General features: G+C 32.2%; 1 protein-coding gene across 9 annotated transcripts in view; it reads left to right on the top strand.

Annotated features, from left to right (window-relative positions):
- Positions 1-26,868, top strand: part of LOC111001032 (disintegrin and metalloproteinase domain-containing protein 11) — a 338,822-nt gene that overhangs the window by 166,748 nt on the left and 145,206 nt on the right. For all 9 annotated transcript variants that reach the window (XM_045629101.1, XM_045629099.1, XM_045629106.1 and 6 more), the window contains exon 5: positions 16,032-16,079. In XM_045629101.1, the coding sequence (XP_045485057.1) occupies positions 16,032-16,079 (48 nt within the window). The remainder of the gene's footprint in view (positions 1-16,031; positions 16,080-26,868) is intronic.

The raw sequence follows: 26,868 nt of genomic DNA on the forward strand, positions 1-26,868 counted from the left end.
TATGTCCAAAATATTAAATAATGTCCAGCCATGCTTACCCGAACTTTGTACGAAGAGTCAATAAATAGTAAAAATATGTAGTTAGAAATTGTGAAAGTTTTAATGGAACTACTGTTGTTCTCTAAAAACAATTATGGAATATAATAATTGGGACCTTGATATTTTATTTTGATACTCTCATATACTATTGTTTCACCTTGATACGAGAATGTTTGTACGCAGACGCAATATTATGTAAGCAGACTTTATATATTAATAAATTAAATACCCGTCCACCGTCTACAATCTAAAAATAAGACTAAAGTCAGTACTTTAGTCATGCCAGTGCATATGAACACATCCTATGCAGTGTAAAAGCTGCTTCTGAGACCTAGTTACACACTTTATTCATACACTCACTGACTCACTCACTCACACATTTGCACCTACACACCCACTTATACACTGAGGCGTTTTTATAACAATTTAAAAAAAAACAAAAAAGTAAAAGTTATACTTATGCGAAATATATCTTAACTAATTTAGGCTGTTTAATAAGGCAACATCATACATGCAAATCGTACAACTTGTATATGTTAGTTTATATTGTGAATATGTTTTTCAAATAACGATTGGTAACTGTTTTGTTATGATTACAGTATATCTCGTAATATTTGGTTCTTTATGGCAAAATGATATCACCAATTAAATAACATAAAAATCTTTCACTCGAGCGAGTTTTTATTACGCCTATATCTTCATTTTAGTACGGGCTTTTACGCATCAAGTATCATAGTCATGAAGACGCCATCATAAACCAAACAGACGCTATTTTGTTTCATAAACGTATATAACAATGCGTATAGTAGTAAAAATAAGTTCTATCATAATATTTTTAACTTTCCTAAAAATGTTAGTCGTATAGGAACATTGATATAATGCGCCTACTGTAAATATTTTATTAATACTAGCTCTAAGTAGATTTTTCAAAGAGAGACCGTCTGACTTTTTTACGTTACAAAAATACTTACTAAGATATAAGATATAAGCCATATTCCTTTTTAAGAGGACCTTGCTACCCAAATGTCAGTAGAAGAGGCAAAAGTACTTAATCACTAATGGACTCATCAGTTATTATAAACTATTTATATAGGTAATAATAGACAGACTGCATTAATGTTAGAGCACTATATTGCTACAAAAGCAGTCATTATAAAATGCATGATTAGAATGTAGCTCGCGGAACGCATCCTACTTTCACGCAAACACTTCAATAATATCAGCGGCTGAGCGAAAATTTCAATCTGTGACGACAAAGGCTTCCCTGGAGCAGCGCCAAGCGGCATGCCTTTGTGACATTCACTGGGTTGTTACAACTCGATATAATGTGGGTTGCAAAAACTACGATATCTCCAAATGTTGTGAGGTGTCTCACTTTCGAATTTCAAATGTTTCGGAACTTTCAGGATGCATTGTAAATTCTTCGAGTGGAAATAAGCTTTCAGATGCTTCAGAAACGGTGAATTGTCAAAATTATATGTTAATTTATATGTTTGAATTTTTAAAGGTTATTTATATAATAAATACTTTACTCTGTGTATATTCGTATTATTATTACTACTATATTTATTCCGTGTTTTTTAATTTTCCATATTTTTCTCTTTTATTGGACTAAGACTCTTTCATAATGTTAGACTAGTAAATTAAAGCTTTGAGTTTAAAAAAGCAGCAATGTAATTTCTCATTGCGACTGAAGAAAAAAATTACGTCACATATTTATAAATATCAAATATAATTTTAGGCCTTAATACTGTGTCTATTTCATAGTTCTAAGAAAATTAAGATGCGACCTTGGCAATCAAGTTGAATACACATTTAAATGGACAAAAAGCAAAGTGCCCCTTATAATCTGTATTAGAAGCGAATATTATCTGTTCGGCTGGCGTCGCGCCAAAATGAACTCGTTGATATGTAAATGATGCTTGTAAACGATTAGAGATGCAACCTCGAGCAGGCTTCAGTAATCTCTAATCAGCTAAAGATAACTGGAAAAGACAAGCGAGTCGACGTGTTGAGCGACCGGTTGGCCGAGATGTTGAGAGTTCTCAATCGTGACCTAGAGAACGACTTTGAATTCCGTCAGGTTGTGTGGGATTAATGTTTCAAAAATTTGCCATTTATAAACAATATTTTCTCTGTTCTAATTATATATTAAGTGTACAATTTTAGGGACACATCTTAGATATTTTTTCGTTTACATGTTTATTTATTTGAATGATTAATTACTTGAAGTTTTCAATTGGAACATGGTGTAATGGTTGCACCGTACAAACATTTTGTAAAACAACAAAACTTGGTGTTTAAAAAGAGTTTATTATCAGTTCTTTTCGTCGTATGCTCATGATTTGAAAGAACCCTAAACGAATGTATGATTTCGAATTTGAGTAAAGGTTTCATAAAAAAGTAATTAGATAGTTAAATAACATTTAATAAGTAGTGAGTTTTTTATTTATTAACGTAATGCTATAATTTTGTTTGTGGAACAAACGGGCAGGATCACCTGATATTAATGGACACTCTCAATGCCTGAGGGTTCGCGAGTGCATTGCCGACCTTTTAATTGATTCGGAAATACCTTAGTAGGTAGCTCGTTCCACATAGTGGTTGTGGGAAGCAATAATGTCTAAGAGCACTGCTGGTAGATTAGGTAATTGTCAAAAATAAATAACAAAGTAAGGCGATGGGTGCGAAGTTGTTATATAATAAACAAAAAATGTAAAGTTTTCCAAGCGGTAAGCTTCTATTTAAAAATAAAACCGTTAGCGGAAGTAATCGAGGGATTATCGGACTTAATTGCGAAAAACAAGCGATTTTACTAAATTCCTTTTCGCTCGGTTTCAATAATTTATTGATGGATTAGGATTGGAATAATTTGATGAAACGCTAATGGGGAAAATGCAAAGCTAAATAGCGAGTATTTTTGTGTTTTCTTCAGTTTAGCTTTTCGACGGGATAAGTTTAGTTGGAATGTTACCTCTGTCGTGTGCACGCCTACATTAGACCGCCAATAATCATTCAGATTCAGATGCTTTTAGTAAGACTTAGTCTGATCGATTATTGAATTCCTTTTTTATAGCTTCCACCAATGCCTACACAGTAGTATTACCCTGTATATATACGTATAATATATTTGAATTTACTGAAAAAATAAACTTTTCGAACAAATGGTATTTACTGTTTTATTCTGTGGCTTTAACAAGTCGTAATATTTAAGCAAAAGGTGACGTATATAAATAAAACGTTATCAGACATAAATCTATGACGTACCCCACATCACGGCAATTATGTCCCTTCCGGAAAAGCGGAAAAATGTTAATTGCGTTATTATTTTAATAGCTGGACGTCGTACGGAAATTGCTTATTATTTAAGTTAAACGTTTACAAAGTTTATGAGTCTAGTTGGAAAATAAATCATCAAACTGTCAAGAATGTTTTTTCCTCAATTATTTTTTACGCCTCGTTAAAATCTAATGCTCGCAATACTTTCCCCAATTCACGTGGATTTTTGTTCACGAATCATAGTTATTGATAAAAAATATTCTCCGAAAAATAATTGGTCTAAGATAAAATCGTAATGAGTACAGAGCTCCAACAGATTCTTAAAGAATCTACTATTATAATTAATTTTGCGCTCTTCAATTACAATAATAATTGCTTGAATTATCGATAAATATACAAAGTTTTAGTAAAAATTTAATACGACATTGACATTTATTTACATTGACTTCAAGTATAGCAAAAACTTCACCAGAAGCTAGAAAATCACTTATATATTGTGGGTACGGTATAGGAGAACTAGAAAAAAGAATTTTTCAAAGACACCGTTTCATATTCACAGACTAACGCTAGCCTCAATATTATGGGCGATGTTGCCATCAAGTGACCCCTATAAAAGTCGATCGAATGAAATAAAAGTGCATTTTTATGTGAGCCCTAAAGGAATTCCATTGTCAGAGCTGGCACATAGCCAGGGCCAGTGGAGTGCGCTTTTGTCCGCAGCACTCCAACCACGCAATGCACCGTTTGTTTTTACCCAATTTTCCAGAGCCTAAGTCAAATAGGTTTTTTGCTGTTCCACCTGATAGGGATCGTTTAACTACGCTTGTTGAGAAAATTGAACAAAAACCTATAACTAATTGGTGTGCGCCAAGGCTATCATTGTAGCAAGAGGTATTCTAGTTATTGTACGTATTGAATTTCCTTTGTAGTAACCAAATACTAAACTAGAACACAAATTTAAAAAGCTATGGTATGGTATGTGGACTCTGTTTTCCCACTTAGACGCTCAATAGGTCCATTGTAAGTATTTAAAAAGGTATAAAAATTAAAGAAATAAATTGAGTTGTATTTAATTGTGCGAGTGTCTTTGTGTCCACTTTAGAATTTACGATTTTTGATCAGTTTAGGCGGTAGTCTGTGTCAATACACAGAAGAAATGTTGAAATAAAACTGAACAAAATGAAATCTATAGGGTCTCAATTAAACGACAACAAATTACATTATTTTCGTATTTTTCCTTAATATCCGGTTAGCGCAAAATATAATTCAGCCGTTTCGAACGATTGAATAATAATTCTGTTCGCGTTGTTTTCGTTTAAAGGATCATTTTTATCGGTATAACTCTGCATCATTAATTTCTCGGCTGCTATTAATTGGCTACCCGCTTTTTAACATAAAAGCTGGCTCTTATTTAAAAAAATAAAAGAAAATACAAGGGTTTATAGGTATTGAATTTCTTTATTATGTATAGGACGATAAAATTTATGTACAATGTTTCATCACTACTTATTTATTCAATTAAATTGTAACATGGCGACATATTTTTACCCATTACACATATAGTTAGTGCATAATATGGATGCCAGGAGAACGTATTTGCATATTTTTTCTTGTATTTTCTTGAAAACCTACTAATCGGTAATACATCGTCGAAGCTTTCGTAGCAAAAGCTTAAGTAAAAATATACGTCAAATATAATCTCAAACTAAGATGTACAAGCATAAATGTGTTTTTTTCGTTAAATATGTTTATGAGAATTAACTAAAGTACTAAGTTGACACCTCATTTACTTCGTATCAAATTGAGGCTGTGGGAAATTGGCTACATAATACAGAAGAAGGTTTTTCGAAGCTTTTAATAGCTACCATTGGATGCTGGATCCAAGGGGTGATGAAAGAAAAGTCCTTCAACCAATCCGGATGACATGAAAGTTTCATTCAGACTGTTAAACACACATCAGACACATTTTGCGTAATTTCGAGTTCTTGCAGCTCATAATGATGGGCCAAATTTAAGACGCATTGGTGAAGAAAAATTTCGTGGTTGCGGAACGTGGACGGCGTCACATCCGCCAAAGAACTGGTTAATGTAGTGCAAGATATTCAATTCAATTCATTAACAGTCTGTCATTAGCATCAAAGTGGTACCTGAAGAAGAAGAGAATTAATTGTTTTTTCAATATTCAGAATACATAGTTGGAATGTTCATTGATTTATTTACCCACACCATCCCTTTTCTCAAATTATAGTTACTGATAAGAGAGACAAATATGTTAATTAATATAGAGCGAAACGTCTCAATCGGGTTAGGCTTTTTATTTGGTTTAGTGTACTACTGCAGTTATACTTTTATTATTATATACTTTTTTCTTTTATTTCATACTAAGTATAATATGTCCAACACAACTATCCGTAAGTAATGCTAAGGATTTTCCCACAAGATAACTCCTTTAAAATGGACAGAGCGTTCGCTTTATTCGTTTGCTTTGAGAATCCATCGCGTATAGAGATTTCAACTGGAACGATTGTTCTAAATCTAATGGTTTCTCTAGCGTTGAAAGGTATTCGTTTTGTATGTTATTCTAGTGATCAAAGGAAACCAATATATGTTTTGCAATTGTTTGAACTTATTATTACTAACTTTTTTACGAAATCTCGTTATTTAATACAGCAAAGAAAACGATTTGTCGAAGTTATAAACAATGAATTCAATCTAAAGAGTTCTGGGTTTGATGAAATTTTCTGGCCTCCCGCAGGTATGTTTCCAAGGCAGACATATAAAACTTACTATAGTCTTTCATTCTATTTACGCATTCAATATATTTAGAGTAGTCTTAAAGGTAAATTTTCGTAATATAGTCTCTGTCGCGTAAAGTTCTTTACTCCTCTCGGTCCTAATTAAAATGAATTGGCCCACGCCCCCGCTGGCTTAATTGTTGGGAAAATGGCGCAGTATCGCTTGTTATGATGCAGCTGAATAATTAAGGGGGCAATTCGGATATTAATATTCATTACTGCGTTTTGTCTCTTTCATTTTAAGACTAGCTACCACGTAAGACAGAAATGTTTCTGTGTCTGTTTTGCTTAATAATTTTATGACTACGATATAACCTAGTAAGGTACTTTGTGGCTCGGAATCGGGGATTTTGGTCCATACTCTGAATTAGAGGCTGTTCTCATCAACACTAAGAAAGACTATTAAAAATCCTTTCATTTAATGTATTGTTAAAATTGATTTTCATCACTTAGGTAATATTAAAGTTTTCACTTGCTTTATACAACTCATAATTTTCCCATTCTTTATATCTACTTGTATGACCCCTGATTGGCTAGCGACATACTAGCTTCTTTAATTATATGTGATCGTTAACATTTATTGTTTTATATTTCTGGCCGACAACAGCTATTAGCATATGCAATATGAACAGCCAACAATGTTAGTGCAAATATGACGGTATCTAATGCGAAATGTCACACATGCGGTGGCCGTGTGAAACGCGGGTAGTTTTAATAATCAACTGTGCATTCGTAACGCTGAATAATTGGAAACTGCTAGAATACTAAACAGTACATTGTAATGTTAGAATTTATGACCGCAATGTCACAATGTTTCATGTTAATTTTGACACTAGTATAATATAACGTTTGTGTTTTCTATACGGAGAATTATATATTAGGCGGCAGCTACTTTGAGATGTATTTGAACATGGAATGTGTTATTATAACACAACTTTGTTTTTAAGAACCAGAAAATTTAACAGTCATCTGTATTGGTACGGCTATTTATGACATAAAATAAATTATAAAATATTTATTAGATTTATACTAGTTTTAATGTGAAGATTAGTCTACAACAAATCAGATAGACTGGAGATGAGATGAAATTACATTGAAACCTGTAATGAAAATAAATGTATATTTTACTTAGTTTCTTTATTGAATGTAACTTTATCCTGAATCTCCAGTTGAATGTCCATCCTTCCCTTATCTAGGTATATCATACTTTGTAAAAAGAATTGGTAAGGTTTGGTGAGTATTTAATTTTTCTCTTAAAGCAATAAATATTTTATATATATTTTACCGGTAGGTTCTTCGTGACATGTGTTTAGATTTTTTTATATGACAACGCTCAAGAGCTCAACGATTTTAGAAATTTGAATTAAATCTATACTGGTCACTTTAATGCTTAACAATATATTGTATTTCCAATTTCCATTGACACGTTGTACGAGAGACGTTCTCGTTTTAAACAATCTTTCTAGTTATAGGCAAAAGACCGCGGGCCATTTGCTGCCCTAACCAAGTAAGCTTTCGATCTCTCAGGCGATTTGTCGCTGTGATCGAAATTGTTTGTCATTTGTCCACGTGCATGTTCCTATGCCTTATGCGAATTAATTCAAAGTCTTACGAATAAGGAAGTTCTAAATTGTAAAACCTAGAGGTTAGCTAAAAGTAATAATACCTTAATAATCTAAGGGTAGAAACAGCAATAAGGTAAAGGTACAAATAAATGTAAATTAATATTAGCTACAAAGATGGCATTAGGAATATTTAAGATTTATTGAAATATTCATACGACATTTTGCAACATCTAAAATGTAAACAATCGTATCCTATTAATCTCAATTTGTTATGATTTCGTAAACCTAGCGATTAGTTAGTTAGTTTTTAGTTAATTACATTTTATTTGTACTGGTACGAAAATATGCATATTAAATCTATACTTGTATTATAAACAATAATTTTTTCTACATTGTACATTCATTGGCGCTATAGTTCGTTTTACTAGAAATCGCAGATTGGCCACTTCAGTATTATACTTGGTCAGAGCTTCGAGAACATACTTGACGAGTCTTTTTTTGTAAAATATAAACAAAATACAACAAATTCAGTAAATGTGCTTTCATTATGTGGTAAAATCTCTGCCCTTATTTTTATTGATATAATAAAGAATGTCAAAGTTCTTAAAAGCTTTTTAATTGAACATTAGAGCGTTTATAACATTATTTCGGGCGTTTATCTAACGCCTTTATAACGTATTCAATAAAACTTTTTTTGAGCAGGATTTTTTTGTACAGTGGTATAGTTTAAATCCAAGTTAAGAAAAGGGACAAATACACCAGGAACGATTCGTAAAATCCCAAACAACACTAACATCAACGCGTCTAATAAAATAGTTAAAATTTGCTCGCCAAATCCCGTTATCTCTACACACGCCCGCAACAATATGTCCTAAACGAATAATCCCCGGTGTGAGCGGGTTTTCATTTCTATTCATCCCGCACAATCGCTGACAGTGATTTACAACGCAAAATACATAAAATATTACAAAAACGCGAAGCGAGTGCTACAGCCATTACCGAGATTATAATTATATAGCGGCATTGTTGCGGTTTCGAAAAATGTGTCGCACAGGTAACAAACGGTAGGGCGGAATTATTTTTGCACTATTAAAGTTGTCCACTGACTTGAAATCGTACAATCGGACTTCAGCGTTTTGGACACAAAAATGGTTCTATGAAAGTGAAAAATTTTTTAATAAGATATCAATACCTAAATTGTCAAATTACAATTATGGCTTAAGTTGAGTACATCGCTTCTCAACCATTTTCATACGCGACCCATGAAACAGCCAAAAACTTTAGTAAAATAGTCTTGCGACCCCCGCACTGTAAAATTATAATAATATGTACATAGGCCGCCATCTTTAACGCCATTTATACCTACCATATGTAGTTTGAGTTTATTTTTTTGCAGCAGACTGCGACCCTCTTTAAAACAATCTCGATCCTTACAAGGGTCTCTAACTCCCGCTTGAGAAACGAGGGTTTAGTATAATGAAATAATTTATTTATTAGCACTTAGTTGTATAAACATAATATAATTGACATAATTTAATGAAAAGGATTGCAGCTTATCGCTTATCGCTTTCGAGCGATCTCTTCCACGCAACAAACTTGTAACGTTTTTTATATAAATAACATGTTGCATAGGAATATATTATAGTTTATTTTGTTTACATACCAAAACATTGCAACCGCAAATCCGCGAGATGTGAAACGTCATTCGACCGCCGTCAAACTGACAGCACTCTGCACGGAAATCAAGTTACGTTCCAATATTGATACAATTGAAGATCTATATAACTACAGGAAGGCTACCTAATAATTTGATTTTCGACGGGTACTCGTTGCTTAGCAAAAGGTATATTTATTGTTCCCTTTCGTCAGCGATTTTCATGTTTTTGACGATTCGTTCGGGTGGAAACGATTCGCCGATCAAAGGAACTGTTGGTAATTGTGTTGCGTAAGGTTTCATTTTATTCATATAATTGAAATATTTTTCAACAAATGCCTTTGAAGTGAAATTAAAATTACCACTTCAATGATTTGTTTAACGGATTTTTGGCTGGAATTTTTTTACGTCAATTATAACTTTCATCTTATTTCCTTATCTGATAACAGTTTATTAGACTGCCAATTACAAGGTTGAGTATTTTTATTCAGATATATATATATGTCTGTGAGTCTGTGAGTTAAGTCGGAGCACGATCTATGATGTATGTTAACACAGACAGTGTGCTTACTGAATGCTGTCTCAGACAGTATCGACATCTTTATATGTTTTCAAAGTGTTCACAGTCGCGATGTTGCGTACATTGTATATTTTTCGACCATATCGTATTTGTCTAGTATTGTCAGAATAAAGTGTGTATTTTTATAGATATGTAAACGATTGATAATTTTAAGTCTCACCTCTCCAATGTTAGCACAGCAGCTAGTTTGCGCTTCAGTCGCAAAGTAATAAGAATGTAATAATAATACTTAGTAAAAAGAAGTATATTTCAATTTATTTAAACACCTTTAATAACAGTCGTTGTTTTCAATTTTACTAAATAGAAACGTAGCTGTAAACGTAGCATTTTTAATAGCCATCTGCTCAATGTCACTAGAAATATCAGAATTAATGGCGAAATGTAACGAACCAGATCGGTAGCGTAGTATCACTCTGCAATCGACTAACGGTGGCCATTTTAAATCGACAACGTGTTCGGAATTAAATTAAGATCCCAGCGACCGTGAGGGTATATAGAGTTATTACTTAAATTAATTAAATTTGAGCTCTGGTTCACGTCGCCTCGGTTTATTTTTATAATTAGGTTTTAGATGAAGCGTTTCCACTGATAATGGTTTACGTAATATTACCATTGTTGTCATTATTTACTATACACTTTTATACAAGACTTTATTACAGTGCAAACTTTTACTATTTTTTTCTACTTAATATTAGTATCTTTATATTCTTATTCTTCTTGTGTTGTGGTCTCTGTCAGAAAGACCAGCGCTGTGGAACACTCTGCTCCTCAGCATAATGCTAAGCCAGGGTCAATTACAACCACAGCACTACATACTTAAAACATACATTGTTCTTTAAAAAATGTTAGGTCTAATTTTTTATATCTTTTTCTTTGATTATTGTTATTTTGTGTGTTTCTGTGTGTGTGTTTTGTTAGTAATAAATGTTATGTCTATATCTATTGTTTTCTTTTTTTAATGTATGGTTTATAGTTTCCACATTGGTTAATCCTTTAACATACATTGAACACAATTCACTAACGTTTTAATGAGCATAATTAACAAAATCGGCGTGTCTGAGTCATAAAATTAGAACAAAAAGGCGCATTTACGTTACACTATGTTGACAGAAAATCCTTTTCAATCGACAACAAACTTAAAGTTATTTTAATTTACACCATATCTCGGCAATAAAGCTACCTTCAATCAACACCAAAATTTAGTATTTTGGTCAAATCGTTCATATAAATCGATCAGAGGTCGGAACCTAACCTCGCCTAACCCTTGATTGGTAATACGGCTGTCAAAAAGACCCCATTCATCGTTCGAGAGAGGTCCAGGTAACAAATCACGCCCACACAATCACGAACAGCTATTGCAGAAATTGTGCCAAGTTCTTGAAATATATGTGTTTTTCATAGAAAAATATATTAAATTATATTGTATTAACAAAACAATCCGCCTCAATATCCAACTTTACCCATACTAACATTCTTGCAAAATTTTCCTTCTTCTTTGTAATCCTGTTACTAGAACTAGAAGTCTTCTATACATAGGCTATATCGCTCTTAAACTTAATTACTAACATTGATGAAAACATTTAATTGTATAGCTTTTCAGTGTGAATTGTAGGAAATTGGACAAGTAATATATTTTGATCTAGAGATATTTCTTTATTGGCACGTATTTATATCATTGACTATTAATTAACTACGTCAGCAAAACATTTTAATAAGAAATGGACATTAGGCTTACTTGGAGTTAATTGTAAAAGAAAATGGTCAATCTCTCAAATGCGTCACTGGCCTTTAAAATCCGAATGAAATCCAAATCGCTAGGTTTGATTCGAATATATTTTTTATATATAACAACGATTTTATTTGAAAGTAGAAAATTTTATTTCAACAAATTAAAGAATGCTAACGTCAAATGGTAAAAACCTTTTCCCCCTAATGAACAAGAGTCCCACAGTTGGTTCGCTCATCGCAAGGCCAAAATGTAATTACACGTGCTGGGGCAAGGGGACAAAAGACCTATCGGATGTCACAGAAATGGCTGACCTTTTTATTCCTTCGCGTCAATATTGACAAAAATTTCGTCGGTAATAATAAATTGGGAGATGTCGGGTTCGGTTGGACCCAGCGGGATGTTTAGTGTTAAAATGTTTAAATTTTTACGTGAAATATCATTATTTATTTTCATGTCAGAGAGTTATGTAACCTATAATATTTATCATCATTAGAAGTGTAAGCAATCATCGCTAATTGATGTAAGATGTGGGGTCTCTCTGCATATTCTACCGCATTTACCATGGAGAGTGTTCAGAGGAGTTGTTCGGATTAATACCTGCAGCTGAGTTTCATCATCGGACGTCGAAGCAGAATACGAAATTCCACCCGTATCACCTCGACGTCCACCGTAACACAACTGCGCGTTTTTCTGCGCATAAAAAAAATACTTTGAGCCACATTCCTTCCACCCTCATAAATTGTAATATAACATTCTCGTTTCCGATTATGTCCAAAAAGATCGACTATACTTGTATTGAAGAATTACCTAGACTTATGAACATTCATAAGCCAAGATAGTTCTTGTTAGCGTTGCAACTCCTCATTTTACGTTAGTTGTAAGCTCGTATTTCAAACGATTAAAGTCAGTTGTTACTCAGCTCCAAACAAAGTTTTTCATCTCATCAACCGCCACCGAACTTAACTTCGAGCTTGTATAATTTTTTATATCCCATATTTTTGCCTATTAACAACGATGTATGACTGTACGATATCAAGCGATTCTTAATATATAGAAAATAAATAATATTGAATTCACTGGAATTTTTCAAGGGCTCTAGGTATTCCGGTAATCCGAGCTTACAGGGCCCTTTGAAGTTTGACTAATTGTGATTGCGGATCGTTGTAATTACGGTTACATTCACCACTTAATTAACTCACGTCACTGCTGGGTTGGGCAAAAACCCTTACCAGAATATGCCCTGCTTTATTTACGAGAGTATGTTCTAGTGGTATACGACTGGTTTCAGACGAAAACAATATTCATTATTTTAATTACATTTCAGTTGTGAGCTTTTTAACAATTAAATTAAGACAAGACAGAAACTTTTGGAATGTAATGTTAATATTGGATTTAAATATTGCTAAAATAGCTCTGTTAAATTTGAAGCACAAACTCGGCTTAAATTATACTCCTATTCAAGATAAATCTTGGAAAATATTAAACTACAACCTATCCTATAAATAAGCCAATTAGCTAAAATAAAATATTACGTCTGTGAAAATATCAATTTGATTTTATCAATTGTTTTATTTGCGTTGAATTACAATATTTTCAATGAATCTCAATTAATTATTAAGAATATTATATTCTATCATACTTTACATAACTAATTATAATAGCTTATTGTTTTTAAGTTATTCTTTTCGTCCGTATGTATAAATTACAGATAATTCATTCAAATAAGACTCTTGATTCATACATTTTAAGATCATTGAGTAAATTTTTTCTGTAAAACATTCCGTTTTTTCATTTAACTGCTTATAAATATGAAAGTGAGTTGCTTTATATATAAACGGGATTTTACTAACGAAACTCGTAGACAAAAATGTATATTGTAATGTTTGACAAAAAATATTATGAATTTGTCTTTATAGCTGTGTTATAAAATATCACCAATCTACTCGACATACTTCTGCTGAAAATGTGTCAGGTACCCAAGGAAAATCGCTTTAAAACAATCCATTGTTAACATCATCTTCAACTACACAATAGTATTTCTATAATAATTTATCGAATTATTTATTTCCAATTACATTGCAAAATACATAAAATGATTAGAAGAAGCGGGCAACGCAAAAACGTAGTGAAACAGGGAAATCAAGTAATTTATTTCATTATTTTTTTGTATACATAAAAAGAAAAAAACTACAGTTTATGTGTGTATACAGTGTGTGGTTGAAACACAAACTGGACACTTTTTTTCTGTCCACCAGGACGTCGAAGAAAATTACCACTTATATTATAACACGACCAATGTCATACATTACAACATAAAATTAAAGCTATTGCGTGTAAAACCTCACAAACCGATTCAAACATCGAGGACGATACATAGCCGAAGCAAGAAACCTCGGCTAGGTTAGGTCTGATGAATATATGTTGATTTGAACTGAAACTGTTTGATTTATACAGTAGTTTTTAAATTTAAACTTAATTAAAACAAGTATAAATATAATAGTAGAAGATTTCATTAAAAATTGCAAGTCACTAATAAACTAGCCAACATTAACAATGCTTCAAAGGCAACAATGCAATAATTAAACGAAACCGAACAGACAATACAAAAACCAAAGACAACGCAATTAATCACCGACCAATATTTGTTCACAATAATTGAAAGCAACGGGAAAGGGTGATTCGAAATGCAACCAGAGCAAAAAAATAATTACCTTGTGTAAAAATACCGCAATTGAATTCGGTTTATTTAATTAATATGATTGCGTGTTATTTATCATAATATGACATTCATGTATTGAGTTCTAGATAATGAAGATTCAAAGTTGCCACTCGAAGCTAGAACTACTAACTGAATTCTATGAAAATATTAAATGTTAGCAAACGTGTGACACATTTATTTCCCTATTAACATACTTACTTTTGAATTTTGAGTTGAATTACCAAAATTTTCATATATTTTAGAAAAGATAGACGAAACATATACTGTAGATATAGCATTATGTATGATGTGGTGAACTTAAAAAAATAAATTTTTAATTTCGCTAATTAGCTTGTAGTAGGTATCTAATGTCATAATATTACCAAATTTCAGACTAAATGTCTCAATATAAAAATATTTTTTAGTGATAAATGATGTCGTATTTATTCTGATGTCCGATTTAGTTCAGGTATGTGATACAATTACTTTACTTCCGGGAAAACATACGGAAAAACGTGTTTCATCACACAATACCGAAATCCCTTTTCGAGAAATATATTCATTTCATAAGATTTTCTATTTTTTCCTATTTTCGTCTATAATAGGTAATAATATAAAAGGTAATATTACGTATTATACAGACCTGGTAGTGACTCTTTCACAGCTATTTTTATTAAGAAATGTAAGGTTGCCTTGGTGAAGCCTTTGCTTAAATACATTTACCAACTTAAATAGGTAGGCTAAGTGAAAACGATATTTCTGTACTTATTAAATTTAAATTTGAATAAGTCGCAGTATTATAATTGCTTTAACACGATATCTAGTATCGTTAAATACTTCATCGTAAAAACTCTTTGCCATAAATAAGGGGATTTACGACAGGTGCGATCATTTTTTCCATCATACATATCATATAAGGTCGTCACGTTAAAACAATGTTCTGAAAACACGCGGGGATCACAGCCATTAGCTTTTACCGCTTCTACAGGTTTTTACGGCATTTTCCGATGTAAGATATTTTGTGTGTTTCTGTTATGTGGCGACGATTTTGCATCCCTCGATAAATCGACAACATGTTATGAGCGATTTCATAACCGAGATGTGGAACGGGATATATTAGGTATTAAATTGTAATAAAAATTATTTGTTTTTTTTCATAGCAACAAATAGATCCACGAGATGAAAAATTTAAGTTTAGGTATATATATTATATATATTAATTGCTATTTGGCTTATCGATATAGTCAAAAACTACTGTTATGTTATCTTTGCAATACAAATAAAAGGAGTTTTTAGCCAATTTATCCTTTAATAGATTTGGTAGATGATTCTACATATTACCTAGGTATTCTCCTACTATAGACAAACATTAAAATGTAAAAGTGGAAGACGAAGAGAAGCTTTCATAAATTTTACTGCTTTGGTAGGTATATATGCGTCGCAAGATAAACTGTTCCTAATGTGTTTATTAATTTTAAGGAATTTAGTAATTCCTAGTGTTTCCTAATGTAAAATGAAAATAGATGCTCTTTGTAAAATAATCTTTTCGAATGCGAGTTTAGATGCGGTTAAAAAAAATTCAAAGATAGTATTTTCATTTCCAGTGAAGTATTAATAAAGATAGGTTCAATTTAAATTCTCCGCATATCATGATAATAAATCATGTTATCAATCGTTTTTTCCTTGTTTCAGAAGATTACACAGTGGACGATTCATTCTGGAATGAAGAAAACCCAATTGGTACGTGCCAGTTGTTCATTCATTCATTCATTCACTGTAACTTATACATTCACATCTCTTTTCAATAGCAGTAGATAGAATAGAATAAAAATATTTTGTATACTTATCGATTTTAGTTTATCGTATTTACCTGATAATACAAAATCTCAATTCAAATTATATTTCATTGTATTTTCTACGCATGTATTAATATCGAAGTAAGTAATGGAATTTCCTTTAACTAATTATCAAGTAAGGGTTGAAAGTTCGCTATAAAAGCTACCTGCTTTTATAATGTTTTCTAATTAATCCGTCCGGACTAAAATCACGTGCCCACATCAAAGCGTCCGTCCCAGGATAGTTCTGAGCCGTTTGATCTGGTTTAAACTGGATTTAGACCAGAAACTATTTGTCAGTAGTTTGAAATCGGATTTTCCCTATCAAACAAATACTCTAAATAATATTGCGGTATTTTTACCTTTCATTTCGGTGTTTCACTTTAGACATACGTTTTATTTATTTATTGCAATACAAACACCAAACAGTAACTTTACATTAGGGATACCTGTATACATTACTATTTATTACATTAAGGCCCTGTTTCACAATGTATGGATAAAGTACCAAATAGCAATGCAACACATAAATTATTCGTTTCATGACGAATAGCGCTGACAGTCGTGAAACGCAAAAAGACTGTTTATGCTACCAATAAGTAATAAATAGCTTATTTGGAACTTATCCAGTACAACGTAAATATATTATTAAATAATATTAATGAGCTAGTAGGTAAAAAAGAGAATGGGTGGACGGGGAAAGGAATACATTAATTAACTGAACCAAGGATGCTGTCAATTAAGACTATAATAAACTGTCTCGTAGTAAGATAAAAATATTTTCTGACATCACTTAACGCAATTCGAGAATGTACAGCAAAATATCTTTCCAACTAAACGATCTTAAACGTTGTAAAAATACCGACAAAATTTTAAATAACATCGCCGCTGGCGGGTTTTATATTACTTCCACCGCACGGGACCGGGGCTTCCGGGAATATTTCATATTTTTCGGGACCTCGCTCAAGGGTGTCTGCACTCACATAAAATTAATGTACATTTTAGTATATGATCGACAAGGACAAGACTGCAGCTATATTATAATATACGTTTTCAGAGTAAATATGATTTATGATTTCCACTTTGAAATAAAATAATTTCGGCATTTTGCCTTTAATTTAATTATGGGAACTACTAATAACTAATTTAAACAAGGCTTCAATAATGTGGTTTTGATAGCAGGTGAAGGATGTGAAAAGATAAAAAAAATATAAACAGGTGTAAAAAACAATAATTTATTTAACAGGTGAATAGATGTAAACCTTCTGTGCCTGACGCACGGCGTCGACTTTTTGGGTCTAAGGCAAGCCGGTTTGATAGAGAGCCAAAACTCGCGTATAAATAGAATTTTAAAAATTTAAATTTTTAAACTTAATATTTTAGTGTTTACACTTAAAAAAGGTTGTTAAACTAAGACATTCCCTAAGCATTATATATGTTTGAAAATTATATGTTATTTATTACTTTTTATTTTTGTTTCTCAAAGATTAGAAGCTCATCTATACAATAGAGATTAAATTCTAAAAATTAAAAATACAAAATCTACTTATGAATGTAAAAAACAAAAATGTATGTGAAATGTTTCTAGTAACTTACTGCCAGTTCTCAACTCAAGGGCGTATAACGGAAGAAAAGAACTGGCGATAAACTCTTCGACAGTCTTTTTAATATCGAAGTTTTTTTTACACAACGTTTGTAAGGAGCTCCAACCATAACACAATATTTAACAATAAAATAATAAATAATTATTAAATAAATTAAAAACAAAGATTTTATGGTGAAATAGGAGCACGCACTTACATACTCATGGAAACAACATGCAAATACGTAGTCGAAATAACTAATATCACCGCATAAACAAATTCAAGTACGACCAGTCACCACAAGTAGCGCCCGATTATCCTTTGTCAAAAATTAATTATTACAACTAATACATATACGTATTGGTATAAATCAGCGTAATTTTTTTACAATATTTCAAAGTAGCATTTGGGTAACCGGTGTTTATAAGTTTTTGTTTCTTATTTAAAAATTGGCTCAATTATTGGCCTGTTTGGTCACAGTAATATACATTTTATTTTGTTAATTTTGCCATAGAAATATTATTATTATTATAACCACAGGTGATGACACCTCTACAGACTGGCTTGAGTTTCTAAACTCAAAGCATTTTGCTGCATGTGGGGAGATCTTCCATAGCATCAGAGTATTTAGAGATCATTCTGATTCCTGCAATTGTGATACCATGGATTTTGATATAATTTGAAGTATAGACTCTTCTTATGAATCAAGGATCTGCAAGTCAGCATATTGCTATATTGATGTGTCAAGTCCAGAGTTAGTCCAGAAGCCAGAGTACAAAACTTATCAGATTTTATTAAGAAGAGAATTAGGAAATATCGCTTCGTTAACTTAAAATAGAAATGATAAAGAAAATTACATCATTTAAGAAAAGTTTAAGACTAAAAATGTATGTAAATTGTACAAACAGTTGTTTAGTTCATCATTTAACTATTGAATGGTCGATAATAATACTGATTCCAAAGTCATTATTATTAAAAGCACCGAAACGAGTACACGTGTTGCCCGTACTCGTCCACATTTTCTGTCTTACCCTCTTTTCCCGTCAATTGTCTTTGTCATTTCTTAGATCTTAAACTTACTCCATCATTTATTCTAACGTTGTTAGAATTTATCATTTTAATCGTATATCCATTTGACAGCATTCTTAAGAACGTCACATCAAAACTTAATATACGTGTTCAATTCTATTAATAACTATATAATTTAACTTTTAACATTTTGCATGTCTCGCATTTTATTTGAGCGGTTGGGATGTGTCTGCCACACGTCGTTCGGAATTGCAAATGATCAGCTGTCGTCAATTGTTTGCTCTTTCGCTGGATTGTTCGATCAACTATGGCTATATAAAATGACATATAAAGTCGTATACATTTTTTTCTGTAGAAAATCAACAATTAATTTTTGTTCTATATTACATAAGTATAATGTGCTAAAATATATACCCCATAGCTACAAGAAGTCTACAAGCATCGATCCTACGTTCATAGTCACTATGGAAATTATTAACTTTAACATGTTGTTTTTTGTGCAATATACAATTCAATTAATGTTTAATTTTTTACTACAGTTCTAAATGTTTTTATATTATATATTTTCGCAAATAGCATACACATGATTACAAAACTAAGGTTTTGTAATCAAACTTTATTTTTATTTTTGTAGCCTTAAAGTAAACCTCTTCAAGAATACAGTAATATTCTTAAAAGTCTTCCACAGTTGCAGGTGCAATCCATCGACAGTCTAGTATTTAATAATAACTGCATCCCTATATGTTATTGTAAATAAATATACCGGTAAATTGACGGGATATGGCAGAAGTGCGTGATCTACAGTTTTCATCAAAACTGTTCTTCATCTCGACTGATTCTTATTGTTATTCTCCAGTGTCTCTATTCTATAAACGGCCACCATACCGGCGTGTGCATAACATCTTGCTACATTTGCATACGAATGCATTGGGGATGTAAATGCCGAGTCGACGCGACCCCGGGGACGTGCCTCAACATCCAATCGATCCGAAAACGATCAAACATAAGTTCGCAAACGGTTCTTTAACTGTCGTTATTTATGTAATATCGAAATAATCGAACACTTTTTCCTTCATTTGTGTTTGATGAGCGCGAAAAAGTTTTATTAATGTCAGAAGTTATTGGTAAAATATATTTTAATTGGTGTGTCAGAAGAACGGTCATATAGAGGATTTATTGTTAAAGATTTTAGTGTTTTTACAGCGGCTTATGATTTACTCGGATATTTATTTCTTAACGAAGTCAACCGCAAATTATTCAGCGAAAGAGTTCGATACCAAGTTAACAAAAACCGTGTGATAATAGCGAGTTAACTTTTTTTTAAATTTTGTCTTACAACGCCATCTATTGTCACTACATTTTTTTCTTATCCGTTTCGGAATACCGCAATTTTTTTACAAATTTAACTTGTGTCCTTATGTTTTATATTAAATATAAAGTTACGTAGATTATGTAATCAGGGTTTCAAATTGGTTATTAAAAAAATACTTATTACATAAAATAAAAACCAACACGTCTAATAAACATTCGTAAGACGAGAAATAATCGTTCTTTGAATACATTTGACGTTTCCATATATTTGATGACGTGTGCAAGAAAAGGGCGTATAGATGTAGGTCACTGGATTTCACGTAGATTATGTTCGGTGATGTGGATATTATTGCACCAATTCAGTCAGCACTTTTCCTCCGAGGTGTTTGCTTTTCATTAGAAGGTTTCAATTAATAGTTAGAGCTTAACTTAAGTTTACATTAAATTATCTTAAGTATTTGCTTATTTTAATACTTATTTGTATTTTAGGTACAGTATTCATCTTTCTCTTTTTATCACAGCGTATACACTATATGACAGAAATAATCAATAGAGTACTACTCATTTAAAGTAGTGGTAGTTTTTATTATAGTATATACTGTGTCGATTCGTATGTGTTGTAAAAATTTATAGTTAATTTGAATTTATAGTTAGTTAAAAAACAGGAGTCATCTTACGGACACGGCGTAGAACGGAAGAGAAGAACTGGCAATAAACTCTCCGCCACTCTTTTTTGAATGTGGTGATGTTAGTTATTTCGACTATGCATTTGCGTGTTGATCCCACGAGAATGTAAGTGCATGCTTCACAATGCCTCCTGCTGATGGCAGTAAATGTAAAATTAGATGCATTAAATGTATCCTTCTTTCTTTTTAAGTTCATAAATGTACATTGTGTTTTCTATATGTATAAATGATTTTTTGACGTTGAATAAAGAAATCGTCGTTAAATTTATATCTTTAAACATTTATATCGGTAAAGAGGTAATATGTAACAGTACAGTCGCCAACTCTGACACGCAGCGATGCGTCGCGCGTCGTGTTCACAAAGCGTGAAAAGCAAGCATGCGTGGCGCTCTACGAGGGCGAGTATACGCCACTCGTACGCCATCCTACAGATTTCATATTTTTTCATTTTGTCGAGAGGCGTGAATGTAGCAAATGACAACATTGACTGCCTAATCCCGATATTGGTTATTATTGTAACAAATGAAAATGCATTTTATTTTTACTTTTTGATTTTTGCCATTTCACATTTTTTCGTGTTTATTATTAAATTACAATATGGAATGGCGTGTTAAATAAAAAAGGATTGCACCCTTGCACAAAAGGAGTATGAAGCTGTCCGTCATATTCCAGATACATCAAGAACTTGGTATCTCGGTCTGCCAAAGAACAGAAAAAATCGGACCGTGTTAGACCTACAAAGGCTGAATTCGTGGAATCCACATTAGAAAGCAAAAATTATAATGGCGAGAAATGAAAAATTTCTTATAGAAATTTGTCGCGTATTATATAACTAGACCTAAAAACAATCTTTACAACTAAATATATATATTAATACTCCTTCTGTTGCAATACACAGATGAAAAGCACAAAAAATTTACACAATTGCAGGACACTAAGCAAAATGATAAAGTGTATCAAGGAAGCTGCTAAAGTCGTGGAAAAGTTATAACTTCGTCATCATCGCATGATGATGAAATTGAAATGAATTGAAATTGAAAGTGAAATTTCTCAGCAATAAACCTTTAAAAAATATACTGTGGACTTTCCAGCAGGCTTATCCTGGTCATAAGGCACGAAAAACCTAAGCCTGGTCTGTAACAAACGTCTCAGCTAAAGATGGCCTTTTCGAATAGAATATTTTTTATATATTGCTGAGACTTTAATAAATTTAAATTTCTTCATTTAATAAATGCATTTTCATTTGTTTTAGAACTTATGACCCTAGTGCAGTTATTTTGTACAACAAACTGAGCAACCCAAGTGTTCTCTGAAAATTTGATTTTTTTGTAGGGAATAATATGTGCGACGGCAAAGGCTGAATTGTTTGAGACACTAAGGACTAGTACTAGTCTGGTGCACGGATCTCCTTTAACAAAGACGTTGGAACTTAATGCTGTCTGCGACACTATCGTTATCTTTATATGTTAGCAGAGTGAGTTCAAAGTAGCGATAATATATATTTAAAATTATTTATCAAATTAACTCGTTGAAATATTTGTCAAAGAGAACAATAAATTAATTTAGTTCAATCCAAAAAGTGTTGCAATCTCAACGCCATTTTTTCTTTCTTAGATTGGCTTTCGGTTATACGTGACTGTACTAAATATCAATCGTTGTCGCCTACATTGTGCTCTATAGTCAAAGCTAGAGGGTCCAAATTTGTAAAGCAATAAACGAAGCCAAATTTGTCGTTGCACTTGACAGCGTATTTCTTGATAAAGTTTAATTTAAAATAGTTGACGGCGTACGCGGCTTGCAAACGACGCTCAGTTAGCGATGTGTGCAGTGCAGTTACAAATTGAAATAGCTTTTGAGCCTTAACTAATACAGCTTTATGACATGTTAGCGTATGACACTTTGATAGAAGTTGTCTTTAATAACATAGCTAAAAAGTTCGTAGATGGGTTACGAGTTGATAGCAATACATGATCGTAGAAGAGCTACGGGTTTCTTAGTTATTTAATCAACATGACTGGTTATTACTGTTTATTTTAACTAAACATATAACAACAAACTAGACAGAATGAAAATAAAATACCTCGACGTACAGAAACCTATAAATATTTTTAGGTCGCAACCAACATTCTTGGAAATTATATTTAGTATAAGATATTTTGACTGTAACAAACAGTGTCTTCGTATAACTTTATTTGCATCAGTGATCAAAACTGACTTTATATTGAACTCAAATAATACTATTTCAATATAATCGTACAAAAAATACAATGTCAAAATCAATCTTTACATAAAAAACTGCTGAAACATTAAAATAATGCATTGAAATCTTGTAAACATTTTTTTAGTAAAGAGAGCAAACGGGCAGGTCGCTCACCATTGGTTTACATGATATACATATCATGATACTGCCCATGGACACTCTCTATCTCTGAAAGCTCGTAAGTCCAACCTTTTAAATAAGCTTTATTAAAATTATGTAATGAAAATGATATACTTAAGAATGATTAGCGAAAAAGTAATAAGCAGTATCTCAAGCGTCCTCATCCCGGGAATTGAACTCATAACCGTTTCGGATGTTTTACGGGTTACTGGCGACGAGGCTTTATTGCTCAGGAGCTTTACTCACTGAACTGTCGCGACCTTTTTCGTATAGTTTTATATTTTTATCTTAAGCTTTCAAAATTTGAAATTAAATGCAGGAGATTACAAACTATTGAATGTGTTATTGGAAAATATCGTCAAACTTTCAAAATCCAAAAATTTATTTACAAACTACATTTATGATTGTCAAAAAAATACATATTAAATTCAAATTTTACATTTACTGCCAGTCCTCAGATCGAGGGCGTAAAACAGACGAGAAAAACTGGCAATACACTCTCTGCCACTCTTTTTCACAGTAAAGCAAGTTCAACGAGAAGGTTATTTTTTATGTTATAGGAGGCCCTATTTTCTAATATGTACTCTTATTGTGTTAGTCATTTATAAATTTAAATGTCTTATGCACAGGTGAAAGTTGCACTGGTTTGCACAGTGTGTATACTAGAGTATTTGCTTTTGACTTTGCAGATTAAACCTTTTTTACACGACCTCAGTTGCGACTTCGAGATTACCGCAGTAAAAGTTTTGTAAATTGTGGTCTCAGCATTTTGGCGTTTTTATGAGTTAATTGTTAGATTGTGGGCACTTTGTAGTTAATAATAATACGGTTTTTTTTAAATTATATTAAATATATAACATAAGGTACGTGGTGGAGTCAGCTACCTGCAAGCATACCTTCTACTCAGAGGGCTACGTGGCCCACATGTCAACATGGCCACGTACCTTTCCTTTGCACTCTACAAAGGCTATAAGGAACTGCGTCACTTCTGGAATTTTATCTCTCCAATACTAATTGTACTTTATAATATAAGACATATTATACTAACGATAGCTTTTTATCACCATTACTGTGTTCAAGACAAAATCTAACTAAGAAATCCTTATGAAAGGAAATATATCCAATACCTTTAAAAAGTCACTCTAAATATATTAACCCTATGAAAAACATGGAGCGTCACAAGCGGGTATGGTAAGTTTATAAGAATAAGGTGACTCGGTCCATATCACTAAATGCGGGCTATGCATAATGCACACGTCATTTCTGGGCTGCCTGCGGCGATGTGGAGTTCTACTGAGAGCGCTTTCTAAGCGGAATTTTAAATATTAAATTACTAGAAAGATATTAACTATTAAGATTATGTAAGACTATTTACAGAAAGTAAAATAAATATGATACAAAGACAATAAAATATTAGTCCAATCAAACACACCACGCATCGTCAAAGACCAATTTCAGACAGGTGGTATTAATTTCTTCCCCTTATCGTATCGTATAATGCAATGTTTGTTCTTGATAAAGTTATCAGTTTACTATTTGACTAAATGTTTTGTTTAATAGATTTGAAGAATGTTGTCATATATCTATTAATTTGTTTCATACATTTCGCATAGAGCAGCGTAATCCTAGATGAATCCTACTTTCAACTGAGGATATATATACAAATTCCTTTCAATACACTTGCCCGCTAGCATTTGCTTGCACGGTGAAGATAAATATTATGAGGCAACCAACAAGCCAGTTATAGCGCTGCCATAAGATTTTGATGACTCATACTAGTTTAGTTGGTTTTCTTCTATAAATATTATTACGTAATGCGAAATCATATGAATAAATTAATACAGCTACAAATCGTACCACGCCCCATGCTCCTACCGTTCAGGACGTTGGCTCCGATCTTAGACTAGGCGATGCCACTCCCTCATGTGTTTTATAAATCAAGGGATTTTATATTTCTCTACATTTCCAGCGATAAAACATGGAAAGATGAATGCTGGATTTACTCGGCCCCGAGGCTTTCTCGTATTAAATGAGTGCCTTTCAAGACAGCTGTGACTTTATCCTTTAAGAGTGCCGTAAACTAGAAACCTGAAGTAACTAAATTTACCATTCGTCGTGTGATTTGAATATAGGTCTATATCAAGCGACTTTCAACTCTCAGGTCGTAGGTATGATCCCCGGTAGTGTATCGGTGTTCGTATTTAATATTAGCTGGAACTATGAAGGAAAAAGTTGTCAGGAAAATGAGGAAGGCTGATTACGTACTTGCCTGTTAGATTGACAAATGATCATGAACACAAATCTGAAACACAGACTTAAAAAGGTTGCCTCTGATTGATTTTCATTAATTTGTTATCATATAGGATACGAAAGCCGTATTATACTGTTCTATAAAAACCTAATAGGCGTGTAGTTGGTATCAGTAGGATCAGTGTCGAGTAGTGCTTATTTAAGAATTTGCAGAATGATTCAGAAGGCTGCATGATATTTATTTTTATGGGGGTGATAAGCAGAAAGGAAGTATAGTGAGCAAACCAGCAAGTATTGACGTAACTTGCGTCGGACACTCAAAATTGTTTAATTCGTTACCTATAAATTATGAATTAAAAATTATCTCTTGTGTTTCTATAGTTCTTCTCTGAAAATTATTCTTAGACTATAAAATTAACGTAGGCCTATTGTTTACAGAGAACAAAGTAAACTTAGGTAATCGTAGAACACGATTAATTAATTTACATAATCAGTATTTACAGTTGATTAAAGGTCATCTGAATTTATAATGAGATTCTAGATTGATTTGTAATTAGGTCGGGCATTATAGACTTTTTGTCTTAACCTTTACAACATACACATATATTTAGGATATAATTGAAAGTTGAAGTTTTAAAAAATAATCTACTTTATCTTATTATAATATATATAATCTATTTTCTGCACTAAGCAATATTTATTATAGACGTCTACTCAAAGAACCACTAGGTATCACAGTCATTATAGACTTGCATCCATCGCAAGCCAGCCGTTTCGATAATTTCTCCCGCCTATTTCATGAGCGTTTTTCCTCTGCATTGTTTCCCAATAGCGTCTTACGGACAATTCAACCTCCTCAACATAGTTTTATTCAAGGAAACATACTTTATAAAAATGAAAATCTAAACTAACTAAAGCTCAAACTGTAATTTTGCTAGAAAAAGCGTGTCGCTCGCACTATAACCCGTTTTAATTAGTTTTACAAAGAAAACCACGTAGTTCTCATATAATTTGAATAAAGGGGATGTTTGTTGTTGTCAAACCTTTTCAAGTTCTACTTATTTTCGGCGCATACATTTCTCTTTGAATTAATGAAACAGACTTTAATTAAGGAATCCCTATTTATTAGACGCATGTGAAGTGAGGTAATTTTAACTAATACATGTGTGAGCTGAATTATTCAAAGGACAAATCAGTTAAAAGCTCATACTTATATGAATAAATATGAATGATGATTGATACGTATCAAATTTAATGAGTAAAAATTAAATGACAATTGAAAATTGCATTTAATCCATTGTTTTAATTAATTTTAATATTATAAATGAAGACTTTAATGAATAGGCTTTGGTTTTAACAAAAACACATTTCAAACAAAACACCAAAAAATACAATAAAATTTGTAGCTTATCTATAGAACCGCTAATGATAGTCAAATTGAAAAGGGTGGAAAAA

This window comes from Pieris rapae, chromosome 8 (genome assembly GCF_905147795.1).
Source record: "Pieris rapae chromosome 8, ilPieRapa1.1, whole genome shotgun sequence".
Lineage (NCBI taxonomy): Eukaryota > Metazoa > Arthropoda > Insecta > Lepidoptera > Pieridae > Pieris > Pieris rapae.